Source organism: Pundamilia nyererei, unplaced genomic scaffold (genome assembly GCF_000239375.1).
Source record: "Pundamilia nyererei isolate P.nyererei 1_Seehausen unplaced genomic scaffold, PunNye1.0 scaffold00111, whole genome shotgun sequence".
Lineage (NCBI taxonomy): Eukaryota > Metazoa > Chordata > Actinopteri > Cichliformes > Cichlidae > Pundamilia > Pundamilia nyererei.
Genome location: NW_005187512.1, coordinates 306127 through 323865, shown reverse-complemented (window position 1 = coordinate 323865; position 17739 = coordinate 306127). Strand labels below are relative to the sequence as shown.

General features: G+C 39.4%; 2 protein-coding genes across 7 annotated transcripts in view; one reads left to right on the top strand and one right to left on the bottom strand.

Moving 5' to 3' along the window:
• The window catches only part of nckap1 (NCK-associated protein 1), a 35506-nt gene extending 32677 nt beyond the window's left edge, over window positions 1-2829 (bottom strand). For all 5 annotated transcript variants that reach the window (XM_005741522.1, XM_005741523.1, XM_005741524.1 and 2 more), the window contains exon 1: window positions 2474-2829. In XM_005741522.1, the coding sequence (XP_005741579.1) occupies window positions 2474-2581 (108 nt within the window). In that variant the 5' untranslated portion in view covers window positions 2582-2829. The remainder of the gene's footprint in view (window positions 1-2473) is intronic.
• The window catches only part of LOC102197501 (dual specificity protein phosphatase 19), a 19630-nt gene continuing 3590 nt past the window's right edge, over window positions 1700-17739 (top strand). The window contains exons 1-4 of one of the 2 annotated variants that reach the window (XM_005741526.2): window positions 1700-2232; window positions 3999-4251; window positions 11919-11965; window positions 14115-14267. In XM_005741526.2, coding sequence (XP_005741583.1) covers window positions 4023-4251; window positions 11919-11965; window positions 14115-14267 — 429 coding nt within the window. In that variant the 5' untranslated portion in view covers window positions 1700-2232; window positions 3999-4022. Of the gene's footprint in view, window positions 2233-3590; window positions 3787-3998; window positions 4252-11918; window positions 11966-14114; window positions 14268-17739 lie in introns of those variants that run through there. The other variant, XM_005741527.1, reaches the window with a different exon arrangement.

Sequence of the window (17739 nt, the reverse complement as noted above, 5' to 3'; positions counted from 1 at the left end):
TGGGCACTGAATTTATTTTCCCACCACGTCACTTTAGCTTCCGCATGAGTTTACTAGTTTTATTGTATCTATTTTTATTTTACTGAATTATTATGTGTGCTGATGTTTATTCATCAGCACACTAATGGCTCATAATTCGACAGACATCCCAGTCTAAAGCATCCTCATAATTTCTGCCTTGGAAAATTTAAAACAATCAAAGAATGATTTCTCGTTTTTTATATTAGTTAACTAAAATGCAGTTTGTTTGTTTTTTACTTCTGATCTAGTCTTGGTTTTTAAGTGTGTTTGTAGTCAACTGTAATAGCCTTAGGGCACTTACCACAAACATGCAAGTAGGGTGTGTTTTTGATGCTTTTGGGTGTGTTCTGCTATGAAACTTTAAGGCTATGGTCAAAAAATGTCAGTTTTGCTTAGTTTAATTTGTAACTGCACAAAGTGAGCAGGAGGCACCTGCATGACAGCCATAAAAAGAGCTGGTGAGATTCTGATCCTCTAAATATGAAGGAAAGGAGATCAGCATGTCCCTTGTCACCTCCTTTTAGCAGAGGATAAAGCATCCTGTATCAAAGGAAAAGAGATAATACCATGCCATAACTCATAGAAATGCACTATCCAGCAATCAATCATTATGATTGTGAAACAAAGCTGATGGGGTAAACATTAATTAAGTTTGTTTTTCTTTTAATTTGATAACCGCCTGATATGTTATCAGTCGTGTTATACCAACAAGGAAAATGATCAAAAGCAGGCTGTTGTGATAAAATCTGCTTCAAGGAGCTCTATGCATTTTTAGCATGTTCAAATCTTTACAGTTAACTGAAGGGTTGCCATAATTCATTTTTGCATCATTTCTGTCCAATACTGCATTTTCAGCCTTAAGGTTCTTAAGGTTCAGGCTCAGAAAGCTTTAATAAAGGCAGGAGTTACACTGGGCCATCTCTCCAGCAGTGTCAACTCAATGAGACACTTCATTTCACTCTATAAGCCATTTATTCCTATGTATTGAACACTGAAAAGCAAAGGGGGGCAAAGTATCTCAGATAAGGTTCTTGTAATTCATCTTTGGGATATTATACTGTCACCACACCAGCCCACATCAAGTTATTAAGGACATTTTATAAGCGCAGCCAGATTCTCTTCTCTTTCCCTAACTCCTTATAAATTATCTTTCAGGAGAGGGCTAAAGCCCTTTTCTCAAGGTGATCAGGAAAATGCAGCCCTGAAATTTCTCTATACAGACCCCAATTTCCTCAAGAGGCTTTACTTTTTCCAAGCTGCCATTTAACCAGATGAATAAGAAAAAATGTTAATAACTTGCCTGGTTAAATAAATGCCAGGTAAAAACTGATATTATGTGAAAGTAAGGCTTTACCCTAGCTTAGTTTCAGCTGATACCTCTCTATCACAACACACAGCCGTTTTTGACATGAAGTCATGCTGATGGTTTCTAAATGATCTCTTGATAGCTTTATTTACCTTTGTGTTTTTTAGCTCATTTTAAATACATAATTTTGCATTACGTGCCTTTAAAGATTAACATTAACCCATGAAAAGCTTATTGGACAGATGTCAAACTGCATAGCATTTATGCAGTCAAGCAAAACGCCTGCTGGATACAGCTAGGGTGCAAATGAAACCATTCGTTTATCATTGGCCAGCATATATATAAAAAATTAGATTCTGGTTGTATCATAAATATTTGTTCGGTAATCAGTTGAAAATAACAACCGAACGTCCAATTAACCGACTTTACTCGTTACTTTCGCTTCATTTTTTTCCACAATTAGTGTACCCAGCTAAACTAGGTACCTGCCAGCTAGGTCTGAAAAAAGCATCGAGTTCGGTTATGTATATGTCAGTGACTGGGGTGAACTAACAGGCTGCCTGCAGCTGGAGTTTGGCGTTTTAGCTCTTGGTGGAGGGGAGACGACGCCCGACTCCTAGCTTCATTAGCAGTTAGCTTAACTAGCAGCCGCCGCCATTATAGCGGCCAACGACGGCAGCTAGCTTCCACCACTAACGCAGGCCCAGGGATTTAAGGGGCTTGTTTGGCTGTTTCGGTTCTTTTTGTTTATCGCGCTACCCATTACAATCAACTCCCATTTTGATTAATCTAACCGAAAATCAGTTCACGTCGTAAATCCAATGGCCAGCTTTACCGCAAGCTAACGTGACAGCTAGTGGCTAGCTGTGCCCACAACCTGCTTCCAGGGATACCAAAGGGATAACGTAAGTGTCGTTTGACGCACATAAATACGCAGTTAGTAAAATAATAATAATGCCTAATGTCTAAAATGAGACCTAAAAGTCTTCTAACTGCTCATGCCGTGAGAGTAGCAATCAGTGCTAGCTAATCCTATATATCTCCCTGATGTTAATTTGGGATGTCCGTAAAAAAAAATATATATATATCTGTTCAAAGACTTGTATGCGATCAATGGGGGGCACAGCCTTGCGTGTGTGTGCGAACCTTTTTAATATTGTAAACACGGGTCAGCATCCCGATGCCTCTGTCGTTGAGGATGGTGAGTTTTTCTGCCAGTTTCTGCTGGCTGGGCTGGATCACTCCCCGAGACATCTTCTCCTCGCTGTTCGCCTAAATCTCCAAAGCAATCCAGTAAAAATTCCACAAATCTCCGCAGTCTTGTTCCGTAAAAATAGGGAAGAAATGGAAACTATGATTTATGTCGTTATTAGATTAAATTTCGCCCATGTTCAACCAGCTTCCTGTACTCCACCCCACCGTCTCCCTGCCTGTTTTTCTTTTCTTTTTTTTCGTTCCCTGGATGAGGAGTTGTCCTGGTTTTCACAACGAGGCTGGCTAATGCTGCGTTCACGGACCCTCGTTAATTTTTTTTATTTTAAAGACTTGGCGTATACTTCCAGATGATGCTAAGATTTGTTTTTATAACAGAAGTTGGCAAATTCATTTGGTACACCACCTAAACATTAACAGCTCATAACAAAGTAGTTTAAATAAGTAGAATAGGGGTCTGTCACATCAACCGTCTGTATGTTCCCTTCCCTGGGCTCTTCCTTTTCTTCTTATCTTATCTTCAACATCCTTTTTCCATTATATCCACTACTCCTCCTCTGTACATATCAAAACCATCTCATCCTTGCCTTTCTAACTTTGTCTCCAAACCCTTCAACCAGAGCTGTCCCTGAGATGTACTCGTTTAAAAAAAATAAATAAAAAAATCCTGATCATCCTGGTCACACCCAATGAAAATCTTAGCATCTTCAACTCTGCCACCTCCAGCTCAACCTCCTGTCCTTTCTGTTTGTGCCATCATCTCCTAATCATATGTCATAGCAGGTTTCACTATCACTACCTCTGCTCATTGCAGCTATTAAAAAATAAGTAGAAGAGTATATGACTCAATAAAACCAACTAGAATATGACAGGGCAAAAAAAATAAGATGAAAAATAGTTCAAAATCAAAATAAATGCAATAAACAGAGATAAAAAAAAATATTAAGTAGAAGTATAATTTTCTAGCAGTCAAACCGGGCCTTTAAAAATCTAACAAATTTACTATTTTATTTTGAGCATTTGAACGTATCACATTGTGACGTAGCTTCCGATTCAGCTGTCAGTCGCAGGAGCTTACACTTTCTCACAGATTGTTTCGTTTTTTAAATTTTTTTTTATCTTGTATTAAAAACAATAAAGCTGTGATAATGTGAGATTCTACTGCAGCGATGGCATAAAGCCCTTTTAAGGCAACAGCGGTCTAATCTTTTGCGGAAATTTGATTGAATCCAGTCCATTTAAACCAGGTTAGTACAAAAGTAGAGAAACTAACGTGTGATGTGTTTACATTCGGACATCAGCTTCACTTGTTACAGACATCAGTGCCTTCCCTTTTCAGTTTAACATTTCTTGTGGCATACACAGTTTTAGCCCAGTTTGTGTAACTATACATTACCAATACTTAACAAATCAATTACAAACTTAATGCTTCAGCTAAATATACGTTTGCATGTTTCAGGCCAGTCTTGTAAACTTTGTTGAGATGCATTCACTGGCTCAGGAGATCCACGGCTTCGCGAAAGACCGACTGAAGAAACAGTGCACGCGTGTTACCACAGTGACAGGCAAAAAGCTGCTGGAGAGGAGGAGTGATGGAGGAGAGGGAGATGTGGAGCTGGTTGAAGAGCTGGAGGATGGAAATGGGTGTGGATTTGTAGAAGATAACAGCCTGGACCTCCAAGTTGGTGTCATCAGACCGTTCCTCCTGCTGGGTAATCTCTGTAGCACCATTCTTACAAATGCTTTTTTTTTCAGTGCTAATCCCACCACATGATTGCACTATTCTAGAACCAGATCGATATATCTGTTGGGCATTATTAGCAGTTGACCTATTGGCCTATCACACGTATATATCTGCATATAGATTGTCTGATATGCACCAATATTTTCACAAAACATAACACAGAAATCTCTCATCGCTGTCTGCTGATTACACATAGAGTGTCAGCAGTTTTGCATTTTGAATATTAAAGCATGCAAATCTATTTTAGTAACCCTCAACAGAAAACAGTGAATCTGGGAATATGCATAGGTTCAACAGAAATTGACACAGTATCTGGGTCTAACAAGTAAAGTAGCTGCAGAAGTGTTGTAAACCTGTATTCTTTCTCATGGCTGGCAGGGGGCAAAAATAATTCAAGTTGTCTAGAAGTCTATGGAAAAACAGCCCTACTTCTCACTTTTTCTGTAAGCTCAGTAAACCCTTTCCTGATGGGTTTGTGGTCTCAGGTTCAAGACTCATTTAACAGAGCATGATGGTCATTTTCTAAATTGTCATCCAGTTTAGCGTAAAATTAGTGATAAAACAGGGTATGTGGCTATCTTGTGATTTGTAAGTCAATATCCTGTCAAGCATAATTGCTCAGTTTTCTCAGTCGATTTCACCTATTGGCTTCTGAGTCTTAAAAGAGTCTAGTGTGGTGCGCCGGTTGAGATCGCTGGAACGAGCAGGCGACCATATGCCACAAGGCTGAGAGTGGATGACCCGGGTTCGAGTCCAACCTGCGGCCCTTTGCCGCATGTCTTCCCCTCTCTCTTCCCTCCACTTTCCTGTCAGTCTTCACTGGCCTTATCAAAGCTAAAGCCTTAAAAAAATCAAGACAGAATGGCCCTGGTCAGATGGTGGATTCAAACCAGGACCTCCTTGCTGTGAGGCTAACCTGTGTAAAACAACATAGTTAAAGTAAAACCATCACAGGCGCATAGTAAGGGCCTTCAGCTGTGCAAACATTTATATATATATAAAGCGTTCTTTAGGGCAGCGGGGTTGAATAACTCTGAGTCACATGGCTCTGTTGTAACTGACAAGTTATTGTATGAGCATGCAGCGTCCCTCAGTTTTCACACGTGAACAAACAATTTGAGGAGAATAAGCGGCAGATATTTTCCACGCTTCTCCTTTGTCACATCTAACACTTGGGAGAAAATAGTCCACTTCAGAAGCATATGCACTTCCGGAAGTACTCTGTGTACTTTACATGAAGAAGCTGCCTGGACAGAGCATGCAGGATGCATGTCACCCACTCTCTAATGGTACATTTACTGGAATATTAGCCATGCTTTTCACACAGTGATACAACTGGACAGCACACAGGCTTTTCATAGCAGGATTCAATATACAGTAAATGGTATAACATGGACAGAAATAAGAAGTTGATATGATTTTGCCCCAAAACAAGATTTTAAAAAGCTTTTTTTTCCACATGGACATTTTACCTCTACCACCATCTTGACTGTTGCTGAACCTTCCCACAGATTTAAATTCAGGACTCTTATAATGTCTCTGTGCAGATCCAGTTACTGTGGCAATGACTTAACATTATTAATTCCTAATAATGGATAAATCATTGTTGTTAATTTTCAATTTGTCCAAAGATAAATGTTGACTTGCCCGTTTAGCTGGAGGATGCAGCTTTCCACATGTCAGCATGCATCCATCCTGAAGCGTCCTTGAGCTTGACATTGAATTCCCACCCTGCTCTGAGGTGCTGTTCACATCTGTAACTAACGCTGCGCTTTGACCTCACTGCGAGAAACAATCGACGAGAGAGTTTCTCAGCAGGGATCAATAAAATATTACATCTGTCTGGCTCAACAGAGGTGACTCTCTTCCATACAGTGATCCATGCACTTCAAACATTAAAACCTGTTTTCATTCCCCAAAGTACCTCAGTGGTCACATCAACCTGTTATCACACTGTACAGGATGATAGGGCATGTGTTAATAGTTCTCTGATATTTTTGTAACTGCCTGTGAGAGTATCTCTGTTTTTTTCAGTGCTCTTGTGACAGATTTTCATTGTATATTCTGTAAATAGAGTACAGTACAGCTCTGTCAGGCTGGAGGCGAGTTCCTCTCTGAAGGCTTTGTGCAGACTCCCTCAGTTGTCTTTGGCATGATGCTGTGATATTGCTAATATTTATTATGTGTTGCTGTCCTCTGGCTACAATCCACTGACAGTTATTATATTTTGACATACACATAGATATCATCCAATTTAAACCAGCTCCTATATCTCCACAATATCAGTTAAAAAAGTAAACAAAAAAAACGTTTTACGATTTTATATTTCTTGCAGAGTGTCAGGTCATGGAAATGACATTCGTTCCCCCTTTTAGATGCATTTAATATGAAGCTATAGCCAAAGAAGAGTCATAGTATAATAGTATGCCTGGCAACATTCTAAAATTAAAATAAACTACCTACTAAAAGTCTTTCCAAGCGTTCCAACTTATAGGTTTGCGTGTTTTTCATTTAACCCAAATGTCTCTAGTGCTGTAGAAAATTTGTTGAGCTTCTATTTTTAACGTGTAGAAAGGCTGACGGCATCCCCCTGTTTCCAGTCTAGCTATGTGCTGGTGCTTAATATTTTTGATCTTTCAAGCAAATGCAATGTTGAACTGATTTGTGTTTGACTGAAGGTAATAAAACATAGGAAGTATCTCATATGAGCAACTTTGGAATCTTGAAACAGAATATTTTACTTTAAATAATTCAATAAATGCAATTTATTATTCTCATTTTTATTAGTAGTAGTAGTATTACAGCCACTGGCTTAAACTAACATTATTTTCCTTTGGCCGTGGCCTTGAACATCTTTTGAAAAGAAACGCCCAAAAAAGTCTTCAAGAAAAATCCCTCACACACATACTGTAGGAGAAATTCCCTTCCTTTATCTGGAGACCTAAAAATGACCGTGTGTAGTGCATCTGATCTATGGAGGCAAAGATTGTTCCTCTTCTAGTTTTTAAGAGACAGGATGGAGATAAAAATATAAAAAATAGCAATCGATTAAGACACATTTTTTCCAACTCTCATTATTTTTAGAATAAAAATGGACTCTTTTTTTCCCATTATTGATTCAAATGCATCTACAACAACATCTGCAGGCAAGAGCAGAGAAGTTATTCTCTGTGTGTGTGCGGGGTATTCATTGGGATGATCTGCAGTTTTTTTCATGGTACATGTCGCTTTAAGGGAGGATTCTCCCTCACCAATTAAAAACACAGATACAATTTTCACTGATAAGCAGCAACATGTAATAATGATATACAAAAATAACTAAATGGAAATGCAGTGAAAATCAATAGAAGAAGTATCGACTTAATTTAAAGGTTTTGGGGCAAAGTCTGCCAACTAAAAAATGAAAGTGGCAAAACCTCAGTCACACAGGCCTGGAGACCAGTTGGTGACGCTCTGGCACCCTCAGTTGCTACGGGGGAAATGTACAGTGATGAAAGAAAGTATTTCTCTCCTTCCTGACTTCCTTGTTTTTTGTCATATTTGTCACACTAGAATGTTTCAGGCCATTAAACAAATTTTAATATTAGACACTGATAACCCGAGTAAATACAAAATACATTTTTTCAATGATGATTTCATTTATTGCAGGTCTGGGCTCTTTTGTGACCTCCTGGATGAGTTGTGGGTGCGTTCTTGTTGTAATCTTCATAGGCCGACTTCTCCTGGGAAGGTTCACCATCAGTTTTCTCCTTGATGGCTTTGTCACCCGTTCCAGACTGATAGATCACTTTGGTTCTCATCTGTTCTCGAGTTTCTTTAGCCAGTGGCATGTTGTGTTGCTTTGGGTTCACAGACAACTCTCTAGGTCTGCATAAATGAGGCTTTAGCGATTGATTTTGCAGTAGTGGCCAAAAACCAGCTGGCAGATAATCGTGCATTACACATTTTAACCTCGCAACTGGCGGTTTTCAACTTACCTCTAAGGCTATATGACTGGGGCCTAACTTTAATGTGTCTTCATCCCCTGTGCAGTAATTGTTACAACAGAAACAGTAACAACTAAACGCTGTTTTTGAACCCTCTCATGTTGGGGAGCTCTCTCCATTAATTTGATACTCACTTTTATTTTACTTTTGGTTTCTGTGACTCTACCACTTCACCTTATGCCTTCCCTTTTAACAACAGAGCTCGTTTTCTTTTGGCGGATTGTATCCACCGTTACTTTGTTTCCACTTTCCACCATGTCAGCTACGTGGGGAAAACTACAGGAAATAAAAGTACTTTCCTCTTCTCGGTGAGAGCCAGTCTAATTGTTGACCACATTAATATTCAGTTGGCTATTATACTGTGCAATAATAATAATTTATTATAAGTTAAAAACATGTCTACCTCTGCTTTAATAACACCAGCACATTGAGTCTATTGATTTTTTAATTACATCTGCCACACACCACTAAAAATATGATAGACATCTGTCTACTCTTCTTTAGCAGACTCGCTGAACAAGGTCCCCTGTCAGACTCTTATTTAAAAAGTGCTCTAAAAATCCTGGCATCCTTTCACAGATGTGTCAGTGTAAATCGTCTCCTTCTATACTGATGAGACATATGGGCCGGAGCAGGCTTATTTCCAAACACACGCTCAATCCTTTGGCTTTAGATGTGCATCTCAGCACCATGAGTTTGGCATTACGTAAAAGTGGATTGGCTAATGCAAAGAGTGCAAATGTTGCTACTTTGAAGACAGTAAGCTGAGAATCCACCCTGGAAAGTCTGGAGCAAGTGCTTCCATCATATTCTGCTTCCTGCCCATATGTCTCCCTCACATAATTACCCAGCTCCTGCTACTCAAGACTTCCACTGCTGTCTTCATGAGGAGTTATTTGACAAATGGAAAGAGATCATTGCTCCATTTTAACTGTCTCCCTGCGTGATTTCCTTTCTCAGTTGAAACTGGAGTGCTGTTGCTTTTTTGTTTTTTACTTTATTGCCTGCAAAACAATAAGCATGGTCAAGGATATTGCAGAGACACAAAACAAATACAAAACAAACAAGAATGAATCATTATATCTATACCTGCTTGTGTCCCACAATGTCTGACCAGGGGGTTGCATCAGAAGAGGTGGGAAGGTGGTGGAAAAAATGCCAAAGTAATCATTCTTACCACCTCCATCACGGCTACAAGTAATGATAATAAATCAGTCGGGGTAAGTAGTGTGTTGGTCCCTGCCACTGGCAGAGAGGCAGGGACAGGGCACCGCCTGGAGCTCTAGAATGCCAAGGGCGGCGGAATATCTTTTTTTAATTAAAGATTATCTTTATTAAAATCACCCCTGTGTGATTAACACCATATTTTCCACTTGCTGTCATTTCTGTGGAGATATTTTAATTTATTCTCTCTGATTTTGGTCCTTTTTGAATCAACTTCAGAGCTCCATAGGAAGAGGCTGGCCCAGGGGGTTTGCTCCCTTTCAAAACCAGACCCTGAGGAATGAGTCAGTTTAGTAGGGACAGAATTCTTTCACTGCCTTCACTTCAGCAGGTTTTGTAAGTGTTCCTCATAAAGGCTTCCCTCATATGCTGATTGTCTGATTTGGTTTGCTTTAGAAAGCTAGTTGTGATTTCTTTCTTGCTTTGGTCTTAGTTCACCCTGGAGTAATTTGCTTTCAGTTATTCTCACATCCTTCTTATGCACGTCAGTGGAATGTTCACTGGTTAAAAGAATGACTTGTCCTGGAAAGGGTAAAGCCACTGCCTTGATCACTACCCTTTCCTCCAGCTCTGTGAACATCCTACCTGCCCCTTCTCCTACAGTTCCTCTGACCATGATGAAAAATGTATGCATGACAATTTACAAAACTCAGAAATGGCACTACAAAAATATTCTTTAAATGAATGTGTGTATTTCCTGTGGCATACGCAAAGGAACAAGGAAGCAGCACCACCACAAACACAAAGTGGGCCACATGTCACATACATGCATGTGCTATCACCACTGGTAAAGATAGGGCCACTAGTGACGTGTAAACTGACTACATTTACTTTACAGTACTTGTATTTCCAGGTCATTCTACTTAACAGTTTTTGGATGCAAATACTGTTTATGTTCTTCATACAATTACTTTCAAGCTTTAAATAATTACTATTTTGCTCATTTTAAACTATAAATCTGCTGCTATACAATTCTCTGTTATTATAGTTGAAAGTTTCAGGCAATATACAGTAATTAATATACATACATAGTAATTAAAATCATCTCCTACTGCAACATTAAAGTAATATACACATTAATGAATCCATTACCATGATATACAAATAAAGTAATGCAAACAGTCACAGTACATACATTGTATGTGATTGCCAAAACTTTTGTAGTATTCCATTTACTTATGTAAAGTATCTAAATATTTGGTTTCCCAATTAGCAAAATGGGTTTCAATGCTTTTCAATTATCAGCCTTGCTCACTGTGTTATTTTGCATGTAACTCCATATGGATGACTCCACAGCGCTGCTTATAAGCTTAAATATACGCAGTGATTTCTTGACCGGTGTTCTGTTTCTGACTAAATATTCAAATGTCCTGTGATCCACCCTGACTTGTTCTCAGTCCCTCTCTGTGTTCAGTTGATGAGCACGATCAGTTCCATTTATTTTAGATACAGTAAGGTGATTTAGGTGGGGACAAGTGAGCAGCAGCTATAATAAAGTAACAATTAAAAGGGTTTGTGAGTGGGAGAGTGATAGGGAATATATATCTGCTAATTTATGTATATGTATATAATAATAATAATGATAATGATAATGATAGTAATGATAATAATGCAGTTTTCCACCTGCACTCTATGCTGCATTATTTCTTTTCAAATTTTGCTGATGAAGGTTTATTGTCATGAAATTGTCTCTTCTCGCAAAAAGAATCATGCACTTCCTTCTCTGCAGTGACAGATAACTCTGAATAGCTACTGTATTTCAGCAGTTTTTAAGCCTAGTCGAGTGTGACTACATACACAAATCATCTGATTCCTATCCCAGATTTTTTCTGTAGCTTTAAGCCGTTTTGCTCTTGGTTTTTGCTGACTGATATCTTCCCCGCTTGGTACTGCGGCTGTTCAAAAAGGGTTTTGTGTCTGCATGTTTTCTTACGAAGTGATATTGTTGCTGATATCCTTCAGCTTTTGCTTTCCCTGCAAAACTTGGCACCGCTTTAAAACATCCTCATATCGATAGGGTCAAAGGTGTCCTTTTCATGAGATAGTTGCTGTTTCCTGGTCTGTTTGATCATCTGTAATCTATTAAATGCCAGGAAATACCTTGCCTTGTTTCCCCACAGCCCAAAGTCACTTCTTTAGATCATCCAGTCACAGTGTCTGGCATTGCTTTTAGTTGTGAAAATTCTAGTTTTACTCAAAAAAGCAGCACCCCAGTAAAGAAATATGACCAAATGGTACATTTTACTTCTCAGAGGTGTAAATAAACACAGTGTGCTGAAAATATTTCTATTATTAAATTGGTTTAAGCAGTTTTACGGCTGAGGAATTATCATCATGCTACAGGAAGCTTTATTTAAACACACTTGGTAGGCAGATGCATGCCCCATCTGTCTGCCTTCTTATCGAGTTGTTTCTGTCTTTTCAGGCTCTCAGGATGCAGCCCACGACATTGACACCCTGCAGAGATATAAGGTCAGTGCAGAGGGATCAATAGGGCGGGCATGCCCTTGCTTTGTTGTGATAGCATGTGTAGTGACATGAGATTAGAGGCAGCTATGTAGCTGAGCTTTCCTGTGGGTCAGCAGCAGCCAGCGAATAGCCAGAGGAGCTTCATGACTCATGCAGTGACAGTTTAGCACAGTAGAGGGAGTAAATGATTACAGTAAGTCTCAGCGCTGCTCCTCCACATCAGTGAAATGTGACTAGTCCTTCTCTGCAGTGGCTGCTCCCAGGCATGGGCATATTGCTGCCTGTGCACTCTCAGGATGATGAATTGGAGAGATTACGAATACCTTCACTTCCTGTTTCTAGGATGAAACCTTGGCTGTCTAAATTCAGGTTTTCTTAGATAGCTATTAAACTCAGGAGATTTGACAGCCTGCCCAAAGGCACTTTATAAAAACCTGCTCTTACCAGTAGAACAATGCCTTTAAACACTGCAGTGGAGTATTTTGTTGGTAAATCTCACATTGAGACTGGCAGAATGTCAGATCTACTCACTGTAAAACGGACATATTATAGATATGATGCTACAGAGAGTAGAACGTCCATTTCCCAACCCAGCAAGAATATACTGGAAAGCAGATTTGGTTAAAAAGTGAAAGGTGAAGAGTAGTCTTATTTTTAGAACTCCTATGGACAATCATGAAACAACCTACAGATTCCTACTTTTAGCCAGGAGGCAGCTTTGCAAGCCATCCATTACCCAGTTAGAACCCTAAGTCACACGTTGATGTATATAAAAGACAGAAGCGTGTTTTGTCAAACTATTGCCATCCTTCAATAGTTTGTCTGTCTGTACTAGATGCTGGGTTGATCAAATATCAATAAAACTAAAGACACTCTAAAAATGTCATATTTTGATGTAATGTGTTTTTAAAGGCCTAGTTGCTCCAGGCAGGTTTAGCCAAAGAAAACAGCACCCAGTAGACGTCTGGTGCTTGGTTGGTTTCCTGTAGTCATGGTTTTGATAGTGATCAACTCTCTGGTTGTCTGGCTTATTGCAGGCACATTTTCTACTGCTTGAAGTCTAACTGCATTTGCCTTCCTATTCACTTTTCCATCTACAAAAAACTCCCACGTGGATGTCAAAAGCCAGACATTTAGCATGCAGACATAATTCTATTATTTATCATCATTGTGCCGTATTTCATTTTCTTTATTTTGAAAATCCACTGTAGGCAGCAACTACATTAACTGTGGTTTGTCAAAAGTGCATTTTATCCACCAAGGAATATCTGTAATAATGAAAAAATTATTGTTATCTAATCGGAACATACTGGGATATTTTAAAAGCTCAATCAATTAACAAGGTAAAAATGTTTCTTTTTACCTTGTGTGGCAAGACTCAAAACTTCTCTAAAACGAGGCTCACTTTCACTTTTAGCCAACATTACTTAAATAGGAGGAATAAGTACATCTGTTGGGACTATTTACAGCTACAGATTTATATATATTAAGTGTGAAAGTATTTACTGTAGCAGCAGGACAGAAAATAAACCACACTGTGTGTGTTTGATATGTTTTTAATACTTTTTAGGCAATAATATAGCTCTGTGGCATACTGGAATGAGATTTATCAGACTTTGATACACACACAATACTTCCGAGAAGGATCATTTCACTGTTGATTTTGGCCTTTAATGGGATTTGTTGTCAATAATAAAAAATATAGTGTAACGCCTAACTTGTCTCTTAACGCGGAAGAGGATGTTAGATGATACAAGTAGTCTAAAAGCAGAGCACATTAGTGCGACGCTGAGATGTAACGGAGGAGAGAATTTAGCCCTCTGAGGTAAGCTAAATTTAAGTGAGAGTAGACAGATACTGCAAAATGAATTGGAGCCATCTGTCTTCTTCCCTGCCTACACTCGCTCCCTCTTGCTTTCCTCACCCTTTCCTCTCCATCTCTCTCCCCTTTCCTTCTTTCTCCCTGTGCCTCTGCCCTCTCTCAGTCACATTCAGCTTGTGTCATGTCATCAATATGGCTGACAGAATATCTCTCTTACTCTTCTGTCAAGGCAAAAAGAGCTTTTAAAGCAAGTCAATGCTCAGGGGTCATTTGCTCAAGGAGTTTCATGTCTCTGCACCCACTCCCTCTTCCCCATGTCCCCTCTGTCAGGTATCTCATGTGCTAAATGTTGCATATGGAGTCGATAACCTGTTCCCAGATAAGATGGTCTATAAGACGCTCCAGATCCTGGACCTCCCAGAAACCGAGATCACTTCCTACTTCGAGGAGTGCAGCTCCTTCATAGATCAGACTCGGGAACAGGTACGTACACACAGTTAGAATAAAGTCATCCACTTCTGTACGTGGATGGCAGTTATGGCGGCAGAGTTCTGCAGAGATGATGTTCTTTGCAGGCCAACCCAGAGGCTGGCATTGCTTTGGCTCAACTGACTATCCATAAACTTATGATTATTACAGAAATAAGCCCTATGGGATGTAAAGTTTTTGACACTTACACTTTGTGTTCAGCAAGATGAACTCCACAAATTTCTCCAATATCTTTTTGAAGCATAAACTGCAATCGCAAGACATGAAAGACTGATGTTAGGCTAAAAGGCGTGACATTAATGCATTTAATGTCACGCTTTTAATAACTTTAAATGTCTGCAGCCTTTATTATCCACAAACTTTATATCAGACATCTAACCAAAAATCCCTTTTAAGAAAACTTAAGAAAGCTGTTGTTTTTTATCAATACGTATGAGCATTTTCTTTCATGTGAATTTATAACTTTATATATATTTTAGATCTATAACTAGATCTAAAATCTGAGTTATTCTGGGAATATTACCCCTACTCCCCTTGCCCCTTAATTCTTTATTTTCTTTTCCATAAGTGGGCCAAGGTGGGAGGGCTGGTGAATGTCAACAGGATCACAGATACCTGTGTATCCGCAGAGTGGTCACAGTGCCCACCCATGCTTCTCGTTGTCCATCACCAACGATGCCTGCAGTGAACATAAGAGCATCAGAACTGGGCCATGGAATAAATGACGTTGGGCTAATTTTCTTCCCAGAGACTAAAAAAAGCAAGCAATATTTAAACCAGCTTTTCCCAAACATGCTACTTTTATTTTGACAGCTTACATTATTTTACTTCCTCACACAAACAAAATGGTTTCTAATGATGATGTTAATAGTCAATTGTGTATCCTTTTTTGCTTCAACGAGTGTCGCCCATCATCAGCTTTCCCTACCCATTTTTCTTTGGCCAATATCTCAAGCTTCTTCAGATTTGATGGTCTTCTGGCATGGACATTGGTCTTCAGTTTACCTCAACTATTTTCAGTGGGATACAAGTCAGGACTTTGTCAGTAGGATTCACCTTGGAGTTCACCAGGTGCATGTTTTGGGTAGATAATGTTGATTTCTGATTAAATTATTCCTAAATTGTGAAAAAACAACTTGGAAGATGAAGGCTGATGAACCAGACCCAATTTTTCTGCAGACTGCTTGAAGTTTCCTTTACAAATCTCCACATCTTCTTCTTTCTTTATGTTTTCTTCCATCTTGATGAGATTCCCAGTTCCAGATGCACTGAAGCATCCCCACAGCATAATACTTCCACCACCATATTTCACTGTGGGGACAGTGTTACTAGGGTCTTAAGCCTCTTCCTTCTTTCTCCAAACATAAGAGCTCTAGTTTCGTCTCATCGGACTAAAGGGCGCGCTTCCAGTGAGCGTAATCTTTCTCCGGGTTATCGTTAACATATTTCAGTCTGGCTTGAAGTGCAGAAGTGGAGTTTTGTTGGTCTGCTGCCTTGCAGTCTATTCCTGTGAAGGGTTCTAGTGATTGTCTTCTCTGTGACTACAATCCCTGATTTGCCTAAGTCATTCACTAGTCTTGGCAGTTGTTCTGGGGTCTTTAGACACATCTTTCACCAGTTTTCATTCTAGAGTCTTTGAAATATTTTGCCTCCTACCTCTGTCAGGCTTGTTCTGTACTTTGTGGCTGTCTTTGACTTTCGTGATGATACTTCTCACTCCTGTTTTTGGCACTTGGAAATGCTGTGATAACTTTGTATATCCATCTCCTCCTTTGTGAGCATCAATAATTCTTTTTCTCAAGTCTAAGCTGATTTCTTTTGTTTTTGGCAAGGTGCTTTCTCAAGTGACAACTCAAACCCTTGCTGAAGTTTTTATACTGCGAGTACAATGAAAGTTTTAACTTGATTTTAAAAGCTTTGAGCATTACAAAGTTCAATCACATCATTGCACAGCAGTGGTTTGTTCTATGGCTCAATAAAAAGGTCAGTTTATCAGGGGGGTAATAATATTCACCCTGGTATTTTTTGTTGTTGTAATTGTGTGAAAATAAAACTGATGTTTTCCAAGAACAATTAAAAAAAAAAATTAGTATGCTTAGAAATGCTGTATTGAAAATGCTCTGTTAAATTTTTTTGACAAGAACTTTAAATTTCATGTTACAGGACATCTTACCCACAATCAATTCCTGCTCATTAAAATAGCACAGTTCATTCGCACGTGCCTCAATGATGCAGCAGTTGGTCGTCTATAGTTAGTACAAAACACTGCAGCAAAGCTCTTCACAAACCCATCGAACACATTACTCCAGTCCTCGCAGAATTACCCTGGCTTCCCATTCCTACAGAATCCAATTTAGGATTTTATTGATTGCTTTTAAACCACTACATGGTATGGCTCCACTTAATATCTCAGAACTCTTAACCCCCTGTTTCTGCGCCCGAACCCTTCGGATCAGAGAATCAATGGCTGCCACAGATTCCACGGTCCAGGCTTAAAATGAAGGGGATCCACATTGTTGCTGTTTTAGTTGCACCGCTGTTGAACGAGCTTCCTCTTATTATTAGATCAGATAATAAATAAGATTTATTATTTTAGCTTCTGTATTATCAAGTAGACGATCAGTCCGTGTGTGTTACCGCCTGCCTGGACACTGGTGTCTATGTACACCCCTTTTGCGACTCTTGTGGCCTCTCTGAGCTTGATAATGCAACTGTTCTGCAAACCTAAATTACAAATGATTTCAGGAACATGACAAAGCACCCATGGTGTCGACTTGGCTTTGCTATTTCCCAGGCCTCAAACCCCACCTTGCAACCTAGAGGAATTAAAGGATCTGCTGCTAATGTCTCAGTGCCTGACAGCTTCAGACGTCTGTGGAGTTCATGCCTTAACAGGTCAGAGCTGATTTGGCAGGCAGAGGGAACGATGCACAGTATTAAGCAGGTGGTTTTAATGTTGTGGCTGATTGGTACATATAAACGACAAACTTGTCAGCTTTTATGGTTTTGCCAGATTAAATGAAAATGAAAAACAACACCAACATAAAATAAAGAAAATCTGATCTATTTAAAAACTCCTGCATCTACCTTCCCTGAGGAGATTCATGCAGCCTGAAAATGCCTTCTTTCATATCTGCTGGCTAATTTAACATGTCAGTGTGCGCACACAGCTATTCTGCTGCCTCACTGTGATGCATTTACACACATCTACAGGAGGCAGTTATCTGCAACTCAGCACAAAGGTGAGGTAGCAGGCCTGATTACCTTTTAAAAGCTTATGCTGGGGTCCTCTAATGTAGTCTGCAAAGTAACATTTTCTGTGCTTTAACTCAATTTTCTCCTCAGTGATTTTACATGTTGTATGAAATACTTTTGAAGGGATTATTTGGCACGGACTTGCATCTCTTTCTGCTTGTGTGTGTGTGTGTGTGTGTGTGTGTGTGTGTGTGTGTGTGTGTGTGTGTGT